The sequence below is a fragment of the Protopterus annectens genome, chromosome 12.part0, assembly GCF_019279795.1.
Source record: "Protopterus annectens isolate FY-2018-M chromosome 12.part0, PAN1.0, whole genome shotgun sequence".
Lineage (NCBI taxonomy): Eukaryota > Metazoa > Chordata > Ceratodontiformes > Protopteridae > Protopterus > Protopterus annectens.
The window spans coordinates 80,978,393-80,998,925 of NC_056746.1; the positions used below are offsets into that span (position 1 = coordinate 80,978,393).

Genomic DNA, 20,533 nt, shown 5'->3' on the forward strand with positions numbered 1-20,533 from the left:
AAAGAGATAATGCCTTATTCTGGACTAGTATATGTTCCATATTTCCATTCATTGGTCCTTTATCTCTGCTATGGAAGCAGCTTGACAACCATCTGACCAGTACATATGAAAAGTCAGAGAGCCCCAGGGGGGTCCTGAGTTATCAGTTCCAGACTTACGTCTGTGGTCATACTGCAGCTGCAACAGTCCAGTGTACTTTCAAACAGCAGAAGTGTGGCCCTGACAGTGGACCAGTGGTCACCACCGGGACTGAATGCTATTCCTTTGCTGCTTTTGATGTCAGCATGCTTTGTCTAAACACCTTGGCCCATTCTTGTAGTACTGTCCACCTCATGATGGTCCTCCTTGGTTTTATTTAGCAGGTGGGTTTTCTGAATTTGTAAAGAAGGACCAGTTCAAATCAAAACAAACAAAACAACTAGTGTAGGCTACAGTGGTACATTTTAAACTGTAGCCAGTACTCTCCTTTCCTTTGACAGTGTCATACCGCTTAGATTTCTTCTCATTTGACTCATGCAACCATATTAGGATTCTATATGTGTGGTAAAAACATGGTGTAGTAACACATATGTATCACAAATGCACTATACTTTGCCACTAGTAATTGCTGCCAGAATGGTTCATATACCCTTTCCTGAATGAAAATATTCAATGGACAGCTGCTACTGCATAACTATCAGGCTCGTCTACTGATTCTGAAGTCAGAATAATAATAAATCCTTTCCCAATGTCAAGCAGCATGAAAAATATTATTCCAGAGTCATTTTATTTTAGTTCAGCAAACTTTCATACTAAGTCTATTTTCCTATAGTTATAAATCACTTATTTATGGGATGTTCAGTTTGCATGTAAGATGCAGTTATTTCATTGTAAATTACATATTTTCGGTGGGCTATTTTAATGCAACACACACTTAAACTCTCATCCTGAAAAGCTGAAATAAAAAAAAAAAATGTCCACATACCTGACCCCAGATAGTTCCTTCAGAGTTCTCAACCTGCTCCCACCGTAATCTTTTTACACTCATGTGGCTTGAATCATTGCGATGATGTGCTCCACGTGGCAAAGGTGGTGGACAAAGCACAGGTGGGGGAGGTGGGGGAGGGGGAGGCGGGGGAGGAGGCGGTGGTATGACGTGTGACTTTGTCTCTGTCTTAGAGGACCGCTGTAAACTATTCCTGCCCACATCACTAGTTAAAGCAACTGACTTGTGATCATGGAACTGTATTGGAGGGGGCGGAGCAGGGCTACTTGGAGGTGGAGGAATGATATCAGAACAAGAGGAATATGTGGGTGAACTCCCATCTTCACTACTACTGATGTAGTCAGTGGGACTCGTTATGTCTTGTGTCATATACTTCCCTGGATCTTCATGAAATCTCATCTGAAAACAAAACATGAGATATTAGTGACTCCCTTTCCTATGTATTCACACAGTAAGCAATGTTTATTTTTTACTTTAAATGCAGAGTATAATCAGGTTAGTATCACTTTATATTCCTACCACATATAAGTTTCCTTTGCATTCCAAATACAGTTTTCAAATAGTAAAAGAGCAATTTCTATGTTAATATATTGACAATACAGATATTATGGAAAATAATAATTCATGTTGTTAGAATCCACTCATATGATAAAAAAGTTATCAGAACACAACTAAAGGATAAGAAGTGTGGTGGCAAGTGCTTGCTGTGATTGAACATATCCCTTGTTATCAAACCACCATCAACATTTAAATGATCAATACTGATTCATCAGACTTCACAATAATCAATTGCTCAAGTCAACAAAATGAAAATTATTGCAAAAGCAAATGCAAAGCACCTGTATGTATACTTTTGTAGTAATTTATTCCTAAGCAATAGAACTCCATAATCTTCTTCTTTCGGCTTGTCCCGGTTAAAGGGTCATCTGCTCATGATTGGCAGTGGTGTTTTTACGGTGTTGAGTTGCCAGCCCGGCGCCCAACCTTCCACAGAAGGCACACACACACATGTACACATGCACTCATGCCTAGGGCCAATTTAGGGTGTTCAATCCACCTACAGCATAACTTTGGGATGTGGGAGGAAACCGGAGCACCCGGAGGAGACCCACGCGACCACAGGTAGGACATGCAGACTCCGCACAGAAGGTACCCCAGCTGAGGATCGAACTGGAGAACCTCTTGCTGTCAGGTGGCAATGCTAACCACTGCACCACGGCTGCCGCCCAATAGAACTACATAATATACTATGCAAACACATGCAATATATCAGGTAGGAGCAACTTTTCTTTTTCTGAAATTATTATAATGTGCTTTTTTGCATTCAGCTTGAGACCATTTTTGGTACTATAGGTTTGTGCATATTTTAGCCCTTGCAAGAGCTGTTCATATCAGTGAATGGATGTTTAACAGTACTTAGTTTGCAGTTATTAGCAAATTTAATCAATCATGCTTCTGGGATACTGGCTAGGTTGTCTGCAAAAATAAATGCCAAACAGGACCCTGCACTGATTTCTGTGATAATCCACTAGTTACAATGTTACATTCAGAGCAAGCCCAGCACTGATTCCTGTTATACCCCACTAGTTACAATGTTATATTCAGAGCGGGCCCAGCACTGATTCCTGAGATAACCCACTAGTTACAATGTTACATTCAGAGCCGGCCCAGCACTGATTCCTGAGATAACCCACTAGTTACAATGTTATATTCAAAGTGGGCCCAGCACTGATTCCTGTGATACTCCACTAGCTACGATGTTACATTCAGAACGGGCCCAGCACTGATTCCTGAGATAACCCACTAGTTACAATGTTACATTCAGAGCAGGCCCAGCACTGATTCCTGTGATACTCCACTAGTTACAATGTTACATTCAGAGCAGGCCCAGCACTGATTCCTGTTACACCCCACTAGTTACAATGTTACATTCAGAATGGGTCGAGCACTGATTCCTGTGACAGCTATTTACAAATTTACATTTAGCAAGGGTAGCAATAATGTTCACAATTTGGAATCTGTTGGTTAGTGAACTTTCAATCCAGTGGACAATGTAGAGGTCTACAGGAAGTTTGCCTAATTTTTCAATAATTCTAGAGTGGAGGATAATGTCAAAAGCTTTGGCCAGGACAAGTTAAGGTTTGAACATAGAGTAATCACTGTCTGCAGCCTCTGTAATCTTTTCAAAGAAGTTTACTAGGTTCAGGAGACAGGACCTACCCTTCACAAAAGCAGACTTATTAGGATCTAAGTCAAATAAGCTATTTTTGCTTGGATAAATGAGTTTTGTTATGATATGTTCCATGACTTTGCATATACTACCAGAGAGGCTGATGGGCCTATAATTACCTTTGTATGTAGAGGGACCATCCTGGCGTAGGGGAGTCACAGTGGCTGTTCTCCAGACATCAATTGCAAAGTCTTATGACTAGGTTGAAGCCTAACAATTTAAGGAGAGACTCAGATAGTACACAGCTGGCACTGATGAGAATGCAGTCTGGTATTTTATCTGGTCTGATGGAAGTATATTTTTAGCCTTTGACAAGGATTCTAAGACTTGTTCTAAGATGATTTTAGAGGAAATTAAATTGTTATGGATACTGGAGGCAGTAATGTGGGCAGATGGGGTAAAGTTAGCATTAAATTTCTCTGCTGATATATCAACTATATCCTTGGAATCAGAATGTGTGATACTATGGCTAACCTAAGGGCATTTTTTGGACATTATTCATTAATTTCCTGGTATAACCAAAGAATGATTTGTAGTTTCTTTTAAGACATGTATATGTATATATATATATATATATATATATATATATATATATATATATATATATATATATACATACATATATATCAACCTTAAGTTTGTTCTGTATATTGCATTCTATAATGGTGCTCTTAAGTTTCTTGCTGACATGTTTCTGGGTAGTCCATACATATGGGGAATGAGGATTTCTTACAATATTTCACTAATTTCCTTCAGAGAGGTTTAGTCCTGGATTTACCATTACATTTAGGATGGATTGGTACTGCTTTTTTATGCAGCTGTTTAAATCCTATTGAAATATGATTTGCAGAATCTGTTTTAGCCAGGTCCATTTGTGGGAGATGGTTGAGAATTTTGTGTAGGTCTGCTACAAACTGAAGTTGGTTTCCACTGGAGATGTCTCTGAAGACAGTTTCATTTGTTTATATAGATCAACCACTGGACCTTTCAGAAAAGAAGATTGGTCTGTGGTCAGATTAAAGCAAGGGTGAGGAGATGCAGGGCAGGGTGCAGGCAAAAGTTAGGTAATTTCCATGATCACTGGGCTCATTGATGGGAATCTGCAGCTAAACATATAAATTACTATAAAAATAAAATGAGTTCAGCTTTAAGCAGAGCAGCATTGATATCAAATCATCTGAGACACTTTCCAAAGACAGGAAAAGCTGGAAATTACCCAAGTTTCATTCTCCCCTTGACTCAGCAGTTAGAACATTAAGTCAGAAGGCAGTACAAAAAAGCTTCTTATTGGTACTATTATTTTTTCAGGTTACATGGAATCCAAAATATAAAATCAGATGTGCTCCTGTGTATGTCATCCTTTGTATGATATGTTAAACTATCTGTCATTTGGTGCAAAGGATTAAGGAGTTATTAGCCAGCTGTTTTCTGTGCTCCAGTGGTTCAGTGTTTGATTCCCCAGGCTTCCATTTCTTAACTGTGTGACTCTGAGCAAGCCACTTAACCAGATGATCCTGGGCTGAGTCTGACGAAAGTCCATGCAGATAATTGCTCTCCCAAGTAAACAAACAGAAATAAAAATAAAACTACAAAATTACAAAAAATAAATAAATAAATAAAGTCCCAGCTGCTTGAGTTGGTGGTAGTTCAGGTTGTAAAAGATTCCACAGTACCTATCAAAAATAGATTATGGGTTCTTTATTGAATATAACAGCATATATATGCAATTTACATTTTTTACAATTATTTGCATCTTCCATTACAACTTCATATGTTCCAATATTTCAGTTATTCCCCCCCCATCTTTTTTCCATAACCAAAAGTGTATCTTTTTCAAAGTTTCTGCTAACCCACACTTACCATTATATTTTCTCATTTACTCTTCCATTCCATATGACCCACAATACATAAAACAATTTTTATTGATTTATTTCACTTCCTTTGTTCTTTTGTTACCATAACATCCATACTCTAACATGTTCATATTTATGACTTTTACAATTTTAGAATCATTTATTATATAAATTTCATATGTTTCCCCATCATTCTCTCACTCTTAAACATTTAAGAAAACATGTTGTGTCATCTCACTTTCTCCACAATGGTTACGTCCCTTTCCTGAATTCCTTTAGATGATATATTTGCTTTGCCGGGTAGTTCACTTATCATTAACGTCCACATAAAAACTGTACATTCATAGTTTGTTTTTGCTCCTTTTAAGCCTTATTTTAATTGCATTTCTATTTTCATTATCTAGGTTTTTGCATGGATAAATATAATAAGATTCCCGCATTACATTCTCATACCATTCTTTTCTGGTTTTGTTTCCACACTGCCTATTTTCAGTTTCCATATTTTATTTTGATATTATTTAATCTCATTATTGACATTGTGTTTCCATCTTTTCCCAGAGCTTCAGCTTTCCCAAACCTCTTTATATTGGATTTTCATTATATCATTTACTGTGTTCCTGTTTTCTTCTTTCAGTCCCTTCAACACTTTATACAGATTCAATGAAGCTGCACATATAATGAGATTTATTAAACCTCCTCCTCCTCCTTCGTCCTGCGCATACAAAATTCCTCACCTTACAGGGTTTAATCTTGATCCCTATATGGAATGAACATATAATCAATAGCAGTTCTTTTTCATATTTAGGTGGGATCAAATATAGACTTGCCAAATAGGCAATCTTACCTAACAGAATAGAATTTATTAAACAAACCGTTTTCTTTTTTTTTTTTCCATAATAAATTTTTGTTGATATATATTTTCAAAATACAATAAAATCACACACATAATTCACTACTATTACTATCAAAACTATATACAATATCTACATGAAATGCTTCCATATAAAAATCGTCATTATTCCAAAAAAAAAAAAAGACACCAGGGAAGAAAAACAAAGCCGAAACATTTGTAGAAGTACTTTGCGTCCATACATATCATACAAGTTTTCAAAACATTGTTTCCTCCACATATACATCCAAACTTTAATATATTCCTAATAACAGTATTATGCTAATATAATGTTAAAAACCTTTTCCCATATTTTCGGATTATTAATATTTTTGTTACTTTGCTTCAGGAGTAATTTATGTGCTAATATATGCTTTATAGCCACAAGCTTGAAATTATCCCATGATGTATTGTCTGGTTCTAACCAATTTATAGCTATATATAACTTCATCAGCAAAAAAATATTCATACATATTATAGTTTGTGACCTAGAGAGCTCTCTTGGAGGAACATGTAGAATCATAAATTCCCATGATAACGTTGAACTTTGATAACTAAACAAACCGTTTTCTTATTTGTTAATATATATGACCTCAGAAATATGCATTTTCTGGCATCTTTTGTATTAGTCTTTCTCATTGTGTTTCCTTTTTCATATTAACCCCAAACACTATTCCTAAGATATCGGCCTCTTTATCATTAAAGTGAATACCTGCTAACACTCCCAATAATCCAGTTCCTTTGCTTTATCCTTGTTAATGCTTAGACCAAGCATATTTAAGCACTTAATTTCCTAGTTCCTTGTTCCATCCATTTCTTGTTTTTAGTAATTAATACTATATACTATATCATTTGCATAAGAAAAAATAACTGCAACATAAATTTCCTCTATTATCCTGCATTTTGCTATTTTCAGTTCTCTTTTCATTGCGTTTACAATCACATTCATAACTAACACAAATAATATGCTGCTTACTGGACAGCCTTGTCTTATCCCATACTCCATTCTTATTTCTTTACTTAACCAACCAATTAATATTATTTTAATAACATTATTCTCGTATACTGATCTTATAACATTTATTATTTTGTCACTTAATCTCTTAATATTCTCCATAGTTCCTTTTATTGTATTCTATTGAATCTTTTGTTTACATCTTCACTACGTTAGTTTCCACTTTTTTAGTTATAATATTGTCTATTACCTTTCTTAACACACATAATAAATCCTGATTCCCTTTTTCCAAAAATCATACGTTCCAACAGTCTAGCCACACTTTTACATATTTTGTCCCTATTATTCTTATAAATATTTTGTAATCTATATTGTTTAATACTATTGGTCTCCAGTTCTTAACGTCTTCCTTCTTCTATATGAATTTCATGGCCCCCATACAAATCTCTTTCCCAAGTATCCTTTTTCTAATCATTCATTCAAAACCTCTACAAAATGTACTTTTTTCCAATTGTACATATTATAATACATATTATAGTAAATTCCATCTAATCATGTAGCCTTCTCCATATACAAGTCTTTTAAAATGTCATCAAGCTCTCCTATATTTATATCTTTTCCATAATCTCATTCTCTTCATTATTTAACGTATTTACCTCCCATATTTGTCTCTCTTTAATCTTTGCCTTCCTAAATGAACTTTATATTCTGTTCTAGTACTTCAGATATTTCTTTTTATGTATTCATTTTTTCCCCTTCACTAGTTTCCAGTTCTCTTATTACTCATTTTCTCTCACCAGTTTACTCAAATATGAATCTGTTTCTTCTTCTTTTCCTTGGAAAAAGTGCCTTTACTTATATAACATTTACTTAATCTTTTCTCAATTCATTTGATAGATTTCTTTCTCCTTTCCATAAGACGTTTTATTATTTTTTAATACTTCTCTGAATACTATTTGACTTAACCTACATTTTTGCTTTTCTTTCTCTCTTTTCATTGCTTGACATTCTAAAAAAACATATTTATACTTTCCTTTAAAACTTAACTACCAGTCAGGACAATTTTTATAAAATATTCTCATTTCTACATGATCTTCCCATAATCAGTCAATGTCTTTCCTCTCTTCTTCATTTAGATATTTTTTCATTCAGTCTTTTAATACTTCACTTATCCTTATGTATTCTTCCTTTTCTTTTATTTCTACCCATACAGCCAAATGGTCGGAGAAATTGTTTCCTTTGTTCCTCTTTTTATAATTTTCAATCAGATATTACGAAATAATCAATGTCTGTTTTAGTCTCATTTCTTTTATAAGTCCAGTGTATATTATCCCGTATATATAACTTTCCACTTTTCATTATTTCATAAACCATTTTAACATCATTCCTTTCTTTTCTCTTTTCCTCAAATCACTATTGAAGTCTCCTACCAGTATTATTTCCATATTTACTCCCACATAATTTAGGATTTTTGAACATCTCTTCTCTTTCTTTTAGTAACATATGCATAAATTGCAATAATTCTGTATACCTCCTTCTTATATCTTAGATCGGTTCCCATTCAGAAGCCTGAAACATCATAAGCCTGAAAATCAAAATCCTGAAACCAAAAGCCTGAAAATTCAGAATCCTGAAAACTCAAAATCCTGAAAGCCCAAAATCCTGAAAGACCAAAATCCTGAAACTCAAAATCCTGAAAACACAAATAATGCTAATATGTCACTATAAAGACACTAATATCTACCAACTGACCCTGACCCTAACCCTAACCCTAAGGTCCGTCACTATCGCACACTCACCTGACCCGCCCTAAACCTAACTCACTTAAACCGCCCTAACCCCAATATTTGTCACTATTGCATACATGCCTAACCTGCGCCCTAACCCTAACTCACTTAAACTGCCCCTAACCCTAAAATAAAACCAACCGCACACTTACCTGACCCCAACGCATGACCTAACACCACAGGGCTAACAATAGCAAAGCCACAATGACATCAGTATGTCTATTTTGTGTTTTCAGGATTTTGAGTTTCAGGATTTTGGTCTTTCAGGATTTTGGGCTTTCAGGATTTTGAGTTTTCAGGATTCTGAATTTTCAGGCTTTTGGTTTCAGGATTTTGATTTTCAGGCTTATGATGTTTCAGGCTTCTGAATGGGAACCCTTAGATCTCATAGCGTTATTCTGCCCAGCTCTACTAAACTATCATCTAAACTTTCAGCTGCTTCATGACATAGCACAGCAATCCCTGAACATGCATCCTGTCCCATGTTACATACAATTTTCCTACCCCATAAGTTTTCCATATCATTCCTTTCATCCTCCAATAAGATTCATGTATCCTCCAAGATAATTACATACATGTCAAGTAACATACATCATTCTAAGGCACCTAACCTTCTTTTAACATTTTTATACTATTAATGTTTATTGATAAGACTCTCAAGTTCTTCCAAATGTATAATATTTCCATCTTATCCCTTATCTTTATTTTTCTTTTCTTTCATAATCACATTTTTATATTTTCTTTTCCTGTCTTTACTCTTCCCCTAATGAATTTCTTCTGGATCTTATTATTTTCCAGTTACTTTCTTCCTGTTCAGTTGTTTCCATTACTAATTCCTCACCTTCCTTATTCTCAGTTTCATGTTCTGTGTTTTTATTTTCTTCTTGCATGATATTTTGTTTTTCCATGTTTCTGCATATCATTTCCTTCTACAGAATGAACATGTTCCTGTTTCTGCTGTTTTTGCTATGCATGTAGTCGTTCATCACAATTAGCTGAATCGTGTCTCACTTTCCAATTTTTTTTACACATCAGTTCACACTTCTTTGATTTGTGTCCTACCTTTCTACAAACAAAACATCTTTAGCACAACTGCTTATTAAATTATCACTTTTTCCACAGAAAAAAAAACAAGTTTTCAGCTGTCCCTTATATCTTGCATAACGTCTATTTCCTTCAACAGTTATTATACTGGGGATATATACAATATTAGTACATTTCGTACAGTATTAGTGCAGCGGTTAATGTTATCACCTCACAGCAAGAGGTTCACCAGGTCGATTCTCGGCTGGGGTGCCTTCTGTGTGGAGTTTGCACGTTCTCCCTGCATTTGCGTGGGTTTCCTCTGGGTACTGCGGTTTCCTCCCACATTCTAAAGATATGCATCTGAAGTGTTTCTCCATCTCCAGGCCTCTGCTGAAAATAGGCTCTGTCCTAGGTGGACTTTCCCAGTCAACAAATGTTAAATAAAATAAATAAAACATTATTTTTTCATCTTCAAAATAACGCCACAATCCCATTCCAAGTGCATAAGCCTCTGTCATTATACATTTTTGTAGTGTCTAGCACTTCTTTGCACACAATTTTAAACAGTTTTTCAATACTTCCTTATCCAAATCCATTTGAAACTGTACAGTAATTATCTCTTTTTGGTTTCTCTATTAAAAGTCTTTCTTTTTTCAAACCTCTCTAAATATTTTCCATATATTGCACAGTCTCAAATATAATGTCACAAAAAGTCTCCCTATTCAAGTGAATAAAAGCTCTTACCTCATTAAGTGATATTGCCAAGGCTACCGTAACTGTGCCTCATACCTTATATAATGTAACAAAAAGTCTCTGTATTCAGGTGAATAAAAGCTCTTACCTCATTAGGTGATATTCCCAAGGCTACAGTAACTGTGTCTCATACCTTATATAATGTCACAAAAAGTCTCTCTATTCAGGTGAATAAAAGCTATTACCTCATTAGGTGATATTCCCAAGGCTGCAATAACTGTGTCTCATGCCTTATATAATGTCACAAAAAGTCTCTCTATTCAGGTGAATAAAAGCTCTTACCTTATTAGGTGATATTCCCAAGGCTGCAATAACTGCATCTCATACCTTATATAATGTCATAAAAAGTCTCTCTATTCAGGTGAATAAAAGCTCTTACCTCATTAGGTGATATTCCCAAGGCTGCAATAACTGTGTCTCATACCTTATATAATGTCACAAAAAGTCTCTCTATTCAGGTGAATAAAAGCTCTTACTCTCTCTATTCAGGTGAATGAAATCTCTTACCTTATTAGGTGATATTCCCAAGGCCGCAGTAACTGTGTTTCATACCTTATATAATGTCACACAAAGTCTCTCTATTCAGGTGAATAAAAGCTCTTACCTCATTAGGTGATATTTCCAAGGCAGTAATAACTGTCTCATACCTTATATAATGTTACAAAAAGTCTCTCTATTCAGGTGAATAAAAGCTCTTACCTCATTAGGTGATATTCCCAAGGCTGCAATAAATGTGTCTCATACCTTATATAATGTCACAAAAAGTCTCTCTATTCGGGTGAATAAAAGCTCTTACCTCATTAGGTGATATTCCCAAGGCTGCAATAACTGTTCCCAAGGCTGCAGTAACTGTGTCTCATACCTTATATAATGTCACAAAAAGTCTCTCTATTCAGGTGAATAAAAGCTCTTACCTCATTAGGTGATATTCCCAAGGCTGCAATAACTGTGTCTCATACCTTATATAATGTCACAAAAAGTCTCTCTATTCAGGTGAATAAAAGCTCTTACCTCATTAGGTGACCTTCCCAAGGCTGCAATAACTGTGTCTCATACCTTATATAATGTCACAAAAGTCTCTCTATTCAGGTGAATAAAAGCTCTTACCTCATTAGGTGACCTTCCCAAGGCTGCAATAACTGTGTCTCATACCTTATATAATGTCACAAAAGTCTCTCTATTCAGGTGAATAAAAGCTCTTACCTCATTAGGTGATATTCCGAAGGCTACAATAACTGTGTCTCATACCTTATATAATGTCACAAAAAGTCTCTCTATTCAGGTGAATAAAAGCTTTTACCTCATTAGGTGATATTCCCAAGGCTGCAATAACTGTGTCTCATACCTTATATAATGTCACAAAAAGTCTCTCTATTCAGGTGAATAAAAGCTCTTACCTCATTAGGTGATATTCCCAAGGCTGCAGTAACTGTGTCTCATACGTTATATAATGTCACAAAAAGTCTCTCTATTTAGGTGAATAAAAGCTTTTACCTCATTAGGTGATATTCCCAAGGCTGCAATAACTGTGTCTCATACCTTATATAATGTCACAAAAAGTCTCTCTATTCAGGTGAATTAAAGCTCTTACCTCATTAGGTGATACACCCAAGGCTGCAATAACTGTGTCTCATACCTTATATAATGTCACAAAAAGTCTCTCTATTCAAATGAATAAAAGCTCTTACCTCATTAGGTGATATTCCCAAGGCTGCAATAACTGTGTCTCATACCTTATATAATGTCACAAAAAGTCTCTCTGTTCTGGTGAATAAAAGCTCTTACCTCATTAGGTGATATTCCCAAGGCTGCAGTAACTGTTTCTCATACCTTATATCTTTCTAATTCATTGTCTTCTTTACTGCTGAGACGTGCAACAAACTTTGTATTCATGACCTCTCTTCCTCCCTCTTCCTCTCTTATTTGTTTCTTGCCTTCTTTCAATGTCATTGCATATGATTTTTTTACCTTGTGCAGCTTCTTTCACTTTTTCCTCCTGGATTCTATCCATAATATCACCCCAAGATGCCGCTACTTCACTTTTTGGTTCACTCTGCACAATCATCTCCTTGAGATAATCATTTCATAAACCTCCCGACTGGGGGGTTTGTAACAGCACAGTCTTGTGTTGACTCAAAAAGGTTATGCTGGAATAGCTCCTCTGAATCTTCTATACATCCTTCCGACTTCTTTGATAACTTTTTAGAAGGCTTCACTACCTTTTCTAACACCCTTCCTTATCTCTTACACATGCATCCTTAACTTCCAACTCCTATAGCATTCAAAACAGCAACATCTCCTTCTCAGACCTCCCTTCTCACTCTCACTAGCTTCCTTCTTCTCTGGGCCATCTTTGTGAATGGAACGGAATACAGGAAGTGCCACAATGAGAAGAGTTTCTGTGCAGGAAGAATTAGGGGAAGTTCCCCAATGCCCAGGCCAGACTTCTCCTAGTAGTATAATACCACCTCTGATGCCCCTAGCCCAAATGCAACTAATCTGGTCAATTAACAAATTAAGTATGCACACAGATACCAAAATAATACTTATTAGAGAGGATTATTGTTAAAATTCATTCCTAGAAATGCTTCACACGTTGAAAAACAAGACAGAGAGACGATAACACTTACTTCTTCATAATCATTCTCTGGGGTCAGGAGATCATCCATGATGTCAACTCTGTGTCCGAGGTGTTCACTTAAGGCATTCAGAAACTTGTCAGTGTCCTTGCTTCGAGGAGGTCTTGAGAAGGTAAAGAGCTTAGTCTTCCTAGATGGTGAGGGCATCATGAAGTCTGTGTTTTGAGGAGAAGGAACTGGACTGTTGTCAAGACTGACATATGGGTTTGATTCCGTGCTCGTGGGTGAAGGATTAAGTGGCTGGCAATGACATTGTTGGGAAGGCATAGGGTCTGGCTGCCATGAAAGTGATAATCCTGACTTTCTATTCCCTGTTAAAAAAAAAAAGAATATTCAAAAGGCGCTTTTTGTCTAAAAAAGCAAAACCAAATAAAAGAAAAAAACTGAAATCTATTTGTTATAGAATGACTTGTATTAGGCAGCGTAAATCACATACTGCTGAAAGATTTTACCATAACATGAGAAGTATTATAAAAATTTAATGTTAAGGATTTAACAGCAAATACAATTTATTCAGTGATGTTGGGTGCTGTCTTCTTTAAGCAAGCTACTTATGTTTGAATATATTTAAAATTCTGTTGTATCAGCTACATATAATGATAAGGCTTAGCAAGCACTTCTTTCATGGCCCTTGTAAAGCTGCTACGCAATTAATGAGTTTCCAGAGCAGAATTCTTTTTCATTCTGATTCAGTTCTTCCTAAAGAAGTATTTCTGTCAGATATTCTTTTTTTTAAAAAAAAGCATGATTGTGTTTTAGATAATAAAAATGAAATAAAGTTTGCAAACACACGCATAGTAAAATAACTCAGACTTTGAAACAGTTGCATTATGAAAATCCAAAAAAACAGTGAAGTAATGTTTTCATATAGTTTATTATTTTTTTTAACGTGGCTTCTGCAACTCATTCTCAATGGCTGTGTGCAGTTTTACTAGATATTCTGATATTACAAAACAAAAGGAATATAAACATATTGTTCTTTTAGACAAAGAAACGAGTTTTAAAAGAGATGTGCAGAGCTGGTGTGGAATAAAAATGCAGCAGACATCATTTATTAGTGAAGAGAGAGGACATCTGTCAGGAGTACAAGTGACCCAGGTTTGAAAATGGGATCAAGCACCTGGAACGCATACTGAGTGAGAAAAACTGATAGAGTCAGTAGCTATATTTCATAAGGATACTTCAAGCTTTTGTCATGGTCTGGCTGCCCTGTGGTGAAGAGTAGAGAGTCTGAACAAGACTTGCTTTGGAAGTATCAGTCTTGAGTAAGCGCGACATACTACAGATATACTCAGGATGTGTCTGGAAATGTGCACACCTTCCATAATATCATTTTTATGTAACACAAAAACAATGAAAAGAAGGTTATGTTTAAACATATCCTTATGACCACATAACAGAAATATGTATTAAAACGGTATACTCGTAGATGTTACAGATTTTAAAATTAAGATGGGAAATAAAGGAATTAATACTCTAATGCTCACACTCACACACACACAAACATACACACACACACACACACACACACACACACACACACACACACACACACACACACACACACACACACACACACACACACACACCTTCACAGCACCTACCTGCAGTTGTGGTACAAGTCCCCATCTACCCATTACAGTGAATGGGTGTACTCCATCAAGGGAAGGTGAATAAAGTAAAATAAAATAAAACACATACCTGAAACTTGATCTACTACACAAGGAAAGCCCCACTGCAGGTCTAGATAATTACACACCCATAAGCCTCAGCAATATCATTTGTAAAGTCATGTAACATTATATCAGATCTCATAACTAATGATATAGCAGACCTTAACTGCTGCAATCCAAACCCATTTGTCTTTGTTAAAAGTAACTCCTGGCTACTCAATTAGTTTACTCAACAGGGCTATATGAAAGCCATAGATATGGTGCATGCCATTCAACCTTCTTATCTGGACCTAGTTAAGGCCTTTAGTACTGTTCTACATGGAGGTTCCCTTATGTTGTCCCCAGGATATACAACAGGCTCATTAACTGGACTGAGAGAGTAAGGGACAGTGGCACCTCTGCCATACAGTGGCACCACCATAAAAATGTCAAGGTGTGTCATGTGGAACTTGATGCGAGCTGAGGGTGTCTTGAACAAGTACAAACAAACACCCCCAGTTCCTAGTAAGTCAGAATTAATGAAAGTGCTGATCCCAGGCACAGAGATAGTGTTATTTTCAGTAATGATGCAGTTATGGGTATGGCTGAGGGCCAGGAAGACTGCAGACTTTGACATTTTATTATTTAAGCTCCTATCATTTAACAGCAACATCATGATATAAGATGAGCTAGAATATACTAAGGTAGTAGGTAGAAAAGATGGACTTTGCCTAAAACTGGGCACTACAGGGTCTGCAAAAGTTTTAGCCACTGCCTGGAAACCATAGATAGACAGATGCAGTCCATCTCTGGCCTTGCTGTTTGGTCTGTCAGCCATCTTCTCCCATGCTGACACATACCATGAAAACCATAGGTAGACAGAGGCAGTTCATATCTGGCCAAGCTGTTTGGATTGTCAACCATCTCCACCCATGCTGACAAATACTCAACAACCATAAATGGCACCAATTACATAACCAGTCATTAAAGTCAAATATCTTATATTTGTACTGTGGTGACTGTCTTTCTGATAGCAGAATACTGCTTAAGACTGCCAGCTTTACTAAGGCTTACTGATGCTGCAGAAAAAATAATATCAATATTACCAAAAATAAGTTACTTCAGAAATACACCTTGCATACTTTTGGCAAACTGTATTCAGAGAATAAGCAATCAGTCCAGTATGAAGCATCAATGCCTTTGTGCCAAACCATATAATATTCTGGCTGGAATTAGAATCAAGGTGTTAAGGGGAGGGGGTCTACATGTTTAAACCCACATACTGGAGCCCTGCACAATCCATAAGCACCTGCTTACTAGAGCCCTGCACAATCCATCACTGGTCCTGTACACACTAGGATACCAACATATATTAATTTGTACCTAGAAGAGCCCAGGTAGCAATAGGTATTAAAATGGGGACCTGCAGCATAATCCCCATTTGTGGGCAACACTGTGGGGTAAGGAGTTAAAGCAGTGCAAGTGCAGTTGGCACCTAACCTAATGGTCAAGAAATGGTGACAAGTTGGTCAGCATAATTTGGTTGAACAACGTCATCACTCCTGCAGCTGGTACCACAAGGGAAGAGGTGTAGCTAGGGTAGGGCAAAGGAGACAGGTGCCCTGTGTACAAGAACATAGGGTGTATAATCAACAAATGCCAATCTGTTAGTAGTGCAGTACCAGCAATTCTAAATGTCAGGATGGAAATTAATAACTATACTGGTTTAAATCTTTTTTTTTTTTTTTTGCTTTCAGGCTCCTCTCAACAAAGGGACACTACTAAGATCCTACCACTGGGAATAGAAGTAGTATCCAATCTCTTTATTAGTATAATATGCTAATGATTTAAGCACAGCCAAGGTTATGTTGCCTAAAACTTTTACAAACTGACCCTTACCATGTTTATTGACCCTGCAGAGCATAGTAGCAGTAACAAACCCAAGCAATTGTGGCCTGGACTTTCCATGATAATGGATTCGGTTCACATACAAGGCAAAATTAAAGTGAAGATGGCAGGGACACTAGATGATGATAAATATTCTTCACAAGCTAACAGATGTCCTGTGGAGTATGAAGGCTTAACCCATGCTGTATGGTCTAATATTTAGTAAGAATAAAACAGGCATTTTGAATTTAAATTTTAACATGGCTGAGGACATTTAATTACAATGAGTAAGAGCTGCTCAGAAAGGAACTAAAATAATACAGACTAAGTGTATACATCCTGAAAGTTTTAATGGTGAAAAGGTTAATTTATTGATGAGTATTTAGACAGGTGTGGGATATGATGGCATTAGATTTATTTTTGCCTTTAGAGTTTTTAAAGATCTTATTTACATGGTTTAAGACAACCTCAGAGAACAGAGTAAATATCATTAGAAGAAACAGTGTAAAGTAAAACGCACAGCAAGGCAAAGAATATGGTATCCCCATGTGTACAAATGAAAGAAAGGGGCTCCCTATTGAAATGTCAGCACTTGAAATGCAGAGTGCTGAAAAGCTGAAAAGCTGAAAAAAAAAAACGATGGAAAACCTGGAGAAAGTGAATCTTGAAAATCGCTCTTCTATTTAAAAGTTCTTTATGCAGGAGGGAAAACTCCCCATGCATCACCCATGTGGGAGACAATCTCCCCACACACCCCTGAACTTATATATACCACCATACCTCAGAGAAAAGAGAATATTCTGAGAAATGGCCATCTCAGACTTAGTATATGTAAGTCCAATCTTTTGGCAATTCAGTCTCCGCATTTTAGGACTCACTCTAGTGGGTTCATCATTTCAAATGGTTATTGAAAGGAAGGCTTGTTTCTTATATCTAACAACTAAGTATACTTCTATATTGAAGCAGACTGAGCAATTCAAAGAATATTTGTGTGTCTCTGCACAATGGAACAGTAACACAGCCTACTTCTGTTCATCACTCTAGTGTCTGGACCACAGATCAGTCAGACTTGTGGGAGTGCACACTATGTTTGTGAATATGGTGGCCTTCTTCTAGGAAGTGATGGTGTCCAACACAGGTAGAAAGTCAGAGAGAGAGAAGACATAACAATTTTCATAGAATGAACAGAAAAGCTAAAGGAGAAGGAATGCAAAGACATCATAAAAAGATGCCTAGACTTTATCTCAGCCACATTAGGCATTGCTCATTAATTCAGATGACAGACATTTTGAAAGATTTAATGAAAATATGCCTACACACAAAGCTATGTAGTAGGTGTCTCAGCAAAGTTTAAGTAGCTGTCTATTCACTCTTTTCTATCATTTGTATAAGCACAACAAGAAAGGAAAATAGGAAAGGTAATATAAGAGAAAAAAAAATCTCTTCACTTCAATCTGCAACCATTGTGCCTGCTAATGCACCTACTTTTACATCTAAGTAGAGCGTAGCCCGAGCCATTAGCTAATGTACTTCAAACAGTAGGTGGGTGGGTGTGTGGGTGTACGTAATGTAATTTATGGTTCAGAGCTGGGCTTTGGAGTGACTGAGGATGCTACCCTCTTGTGCTAAGCTTATGGAACTGCATCTGGACAGGGCAAAAAATAGTTGCTAGAACAGGCTTTATATTGAAGTCTGTAACTCAAATGTATCTCATTATTTAGCGACTTCAATCCTCTCTTATTTGCTTAGAAACCATAAATTGTATGAAAAACAAACCAAAATGTCTGACAAAAATATAGATATTCTGCAAAAATCTGGACACTTGGGAGGTAGCTGTCTTCTGAGTAGATTTGGTAAAGGTATTTTTGATATTAGAAGGAAGACCATTGTGCATAATGATCCAGCAGCAGAATGACAGAGCATCGGGGCGTTGACGTCCCATAATGACAGGGCATCGGGGCGTTGACGTCCCATAATGACAGGGCATCGGGGCGTTGACATCCCATAATGACAGGGCATCGGGGCGTTGACGTCCCATAATGACAGGGCATCGGCGCGTTGACGTCCCATAATGACAGGACATCGGGGCATTGACGTCCCATAATGACAGAGCATCGGGGCGTTGACATCCCATAATGACAGGGCATCGGGGCATTCACGTCCCATAATGAGAGGGCATTGGGGCGTTCACATCCCAAGTACCAGGACATGTTATCTGTAATATTCTCATAAAGCAACTTGTGCTGTGGTGCATTTGGAAGACTTGAGTGAGTTAAATGGTAAACTGGTTTGTTTAGAGACTTAGTTCACATCCTTGTAATAGGGAAACAAACATGTGCAATTTACCCTGATAGGTAAAAAAATATGTTTATTATTTCTGCTATGAATGTTTGTGCATGACTACAACTGCATTATGTAAAAAAAAAATATGTTATGGATGAAACATTAACATTCATTGCATTTTATTGAGTAGGTTGGTCCTACTGGGGAGAATCAGAACAGACCTAGGAGAAATACAGATAGACTGCTTGGTTGTTGTACACCTACACAGCACCTCACATTCACACATGCATATACACACACACACACACACACACACAAGAAGGTTATTTATTTCAGGGTACTTGTCAACATAGAGAGACGCACACACACAAAACAAGGTTTTAATTTATTTTAGGGTAGTTGCTAACACACACACACACACACACACACACACACACACACACACACACACACACGCACAACAAGGTTTTAATTTATGATGGGTACTTGCCAACATACAAACACACACAGACACACACACTCTCACACATAAAACAAGATTTTAATTCATTTTAGAGAAGTTGACAAATACTCACACACACACGCACACACACGCACACACACACACACACACACACACACACACACACACACACACACACACACACAAACACAAAGCACTGTTTTATTTTAGTGTCCTTGCCACTGTAGCTTTGCCTTATAATTATTTTAATTAAGTGAAATATTTTCACAAAATGTTTATTTCATTTTGAGAGGTATCAGTGGAACCTAGAAAGGGAAGCAGTAAAGGAAGAAATAAAATATGCAAAAATTACGTTTGAAACTTAAAAATGAAAGTTTAAAGTGTGCTTTTCTTTTATTAATTTCCTTTGTGAGCATTCTGGCTCACTTTCTTCCCTGTTTAGATTATATTTACCAACATAATTGAAACAGAATACATCTCTTTAAAAAAAAAAAAAAAAAAAGAAAGAGAGAGAGAGAAAAACAGAAAAGGGGTGATGAGAAATTTTTCAGACTAAAACAGAGTGCAGCATAGCAGGAAATGTTTAGCAAGCAGTTGGAAAAGATTTTCATTTTTCATGATGAAGATGTTTTAACAGTAAATAAGTCTACAGAAAGCGATATAAATTTCAAATGCAATGTAACGTGATGCTGAGTAATGCAGCTCATTCACTGCATTTTTATTTAGCTTTGATCTTTCAATCTGGCCTAAGCTTTTGACACCGTTCATCACTCACGCATAGCAGAAAAGCTAAATAAACTGGGAATGAATGCATATGTCACTTGCTGGGTTGCCAACTGGCTCACAGATAGGACACAGAAAATCAGAATAGAGGAAGCTACCTCCACAAAGAGGCCAGTCAACAATGTAGTCTCCCAGGATTCTCTGTTGGGACCCCTTTTGTTTGGTGTCTACTTTTCTGAAGTGAAAGCCAGTACCACAGAGCTCTGGCTGATTAAGTTTGCAGATGACTGCAAGCTAGGAGCAGTCACTGAATCCCCAAATGACTTAGTCATCCTGCAGGAAGGTTTGTCCCAAATAAATAACTGGTACCAAAATCATAGTCTGAAACTAAATGCCAAAAAATGTATA

The 20,533-nt window shown here is 36.6% G+C and overlaps 1 protein-coding gene across 3 annotated transcripts in view; it reads right to left on the minus strand.

The window, feature by feature from the left end:
- LOC122816354 (Grid2 interacting protein) overlaps window positions 1–20,533 on the minus strand; it is a 1,236,636-nt gene that overhangs the window by 217,440 nt on the left and 998,663 nt on the right. For all 3 annotated transcript variants that reach the window (XM_044089096.1, XM_044089095.1, XM_044089093.1), the window contains 2 exons: window positions 13,109–13,428; window positions 965–1,384 (listed from right to left, as the gene is read on the minus strand). In XM_044089096.1, the coding sequence (XP_043945031.1) occupies window positions 965–1,384; window positions 13,109–13,428 (740 nt within the window). The remainder of the gene's footprint in view (window positions 1–964; window positions 1,385–13,108; window positions 13,429–20,533) is intronic.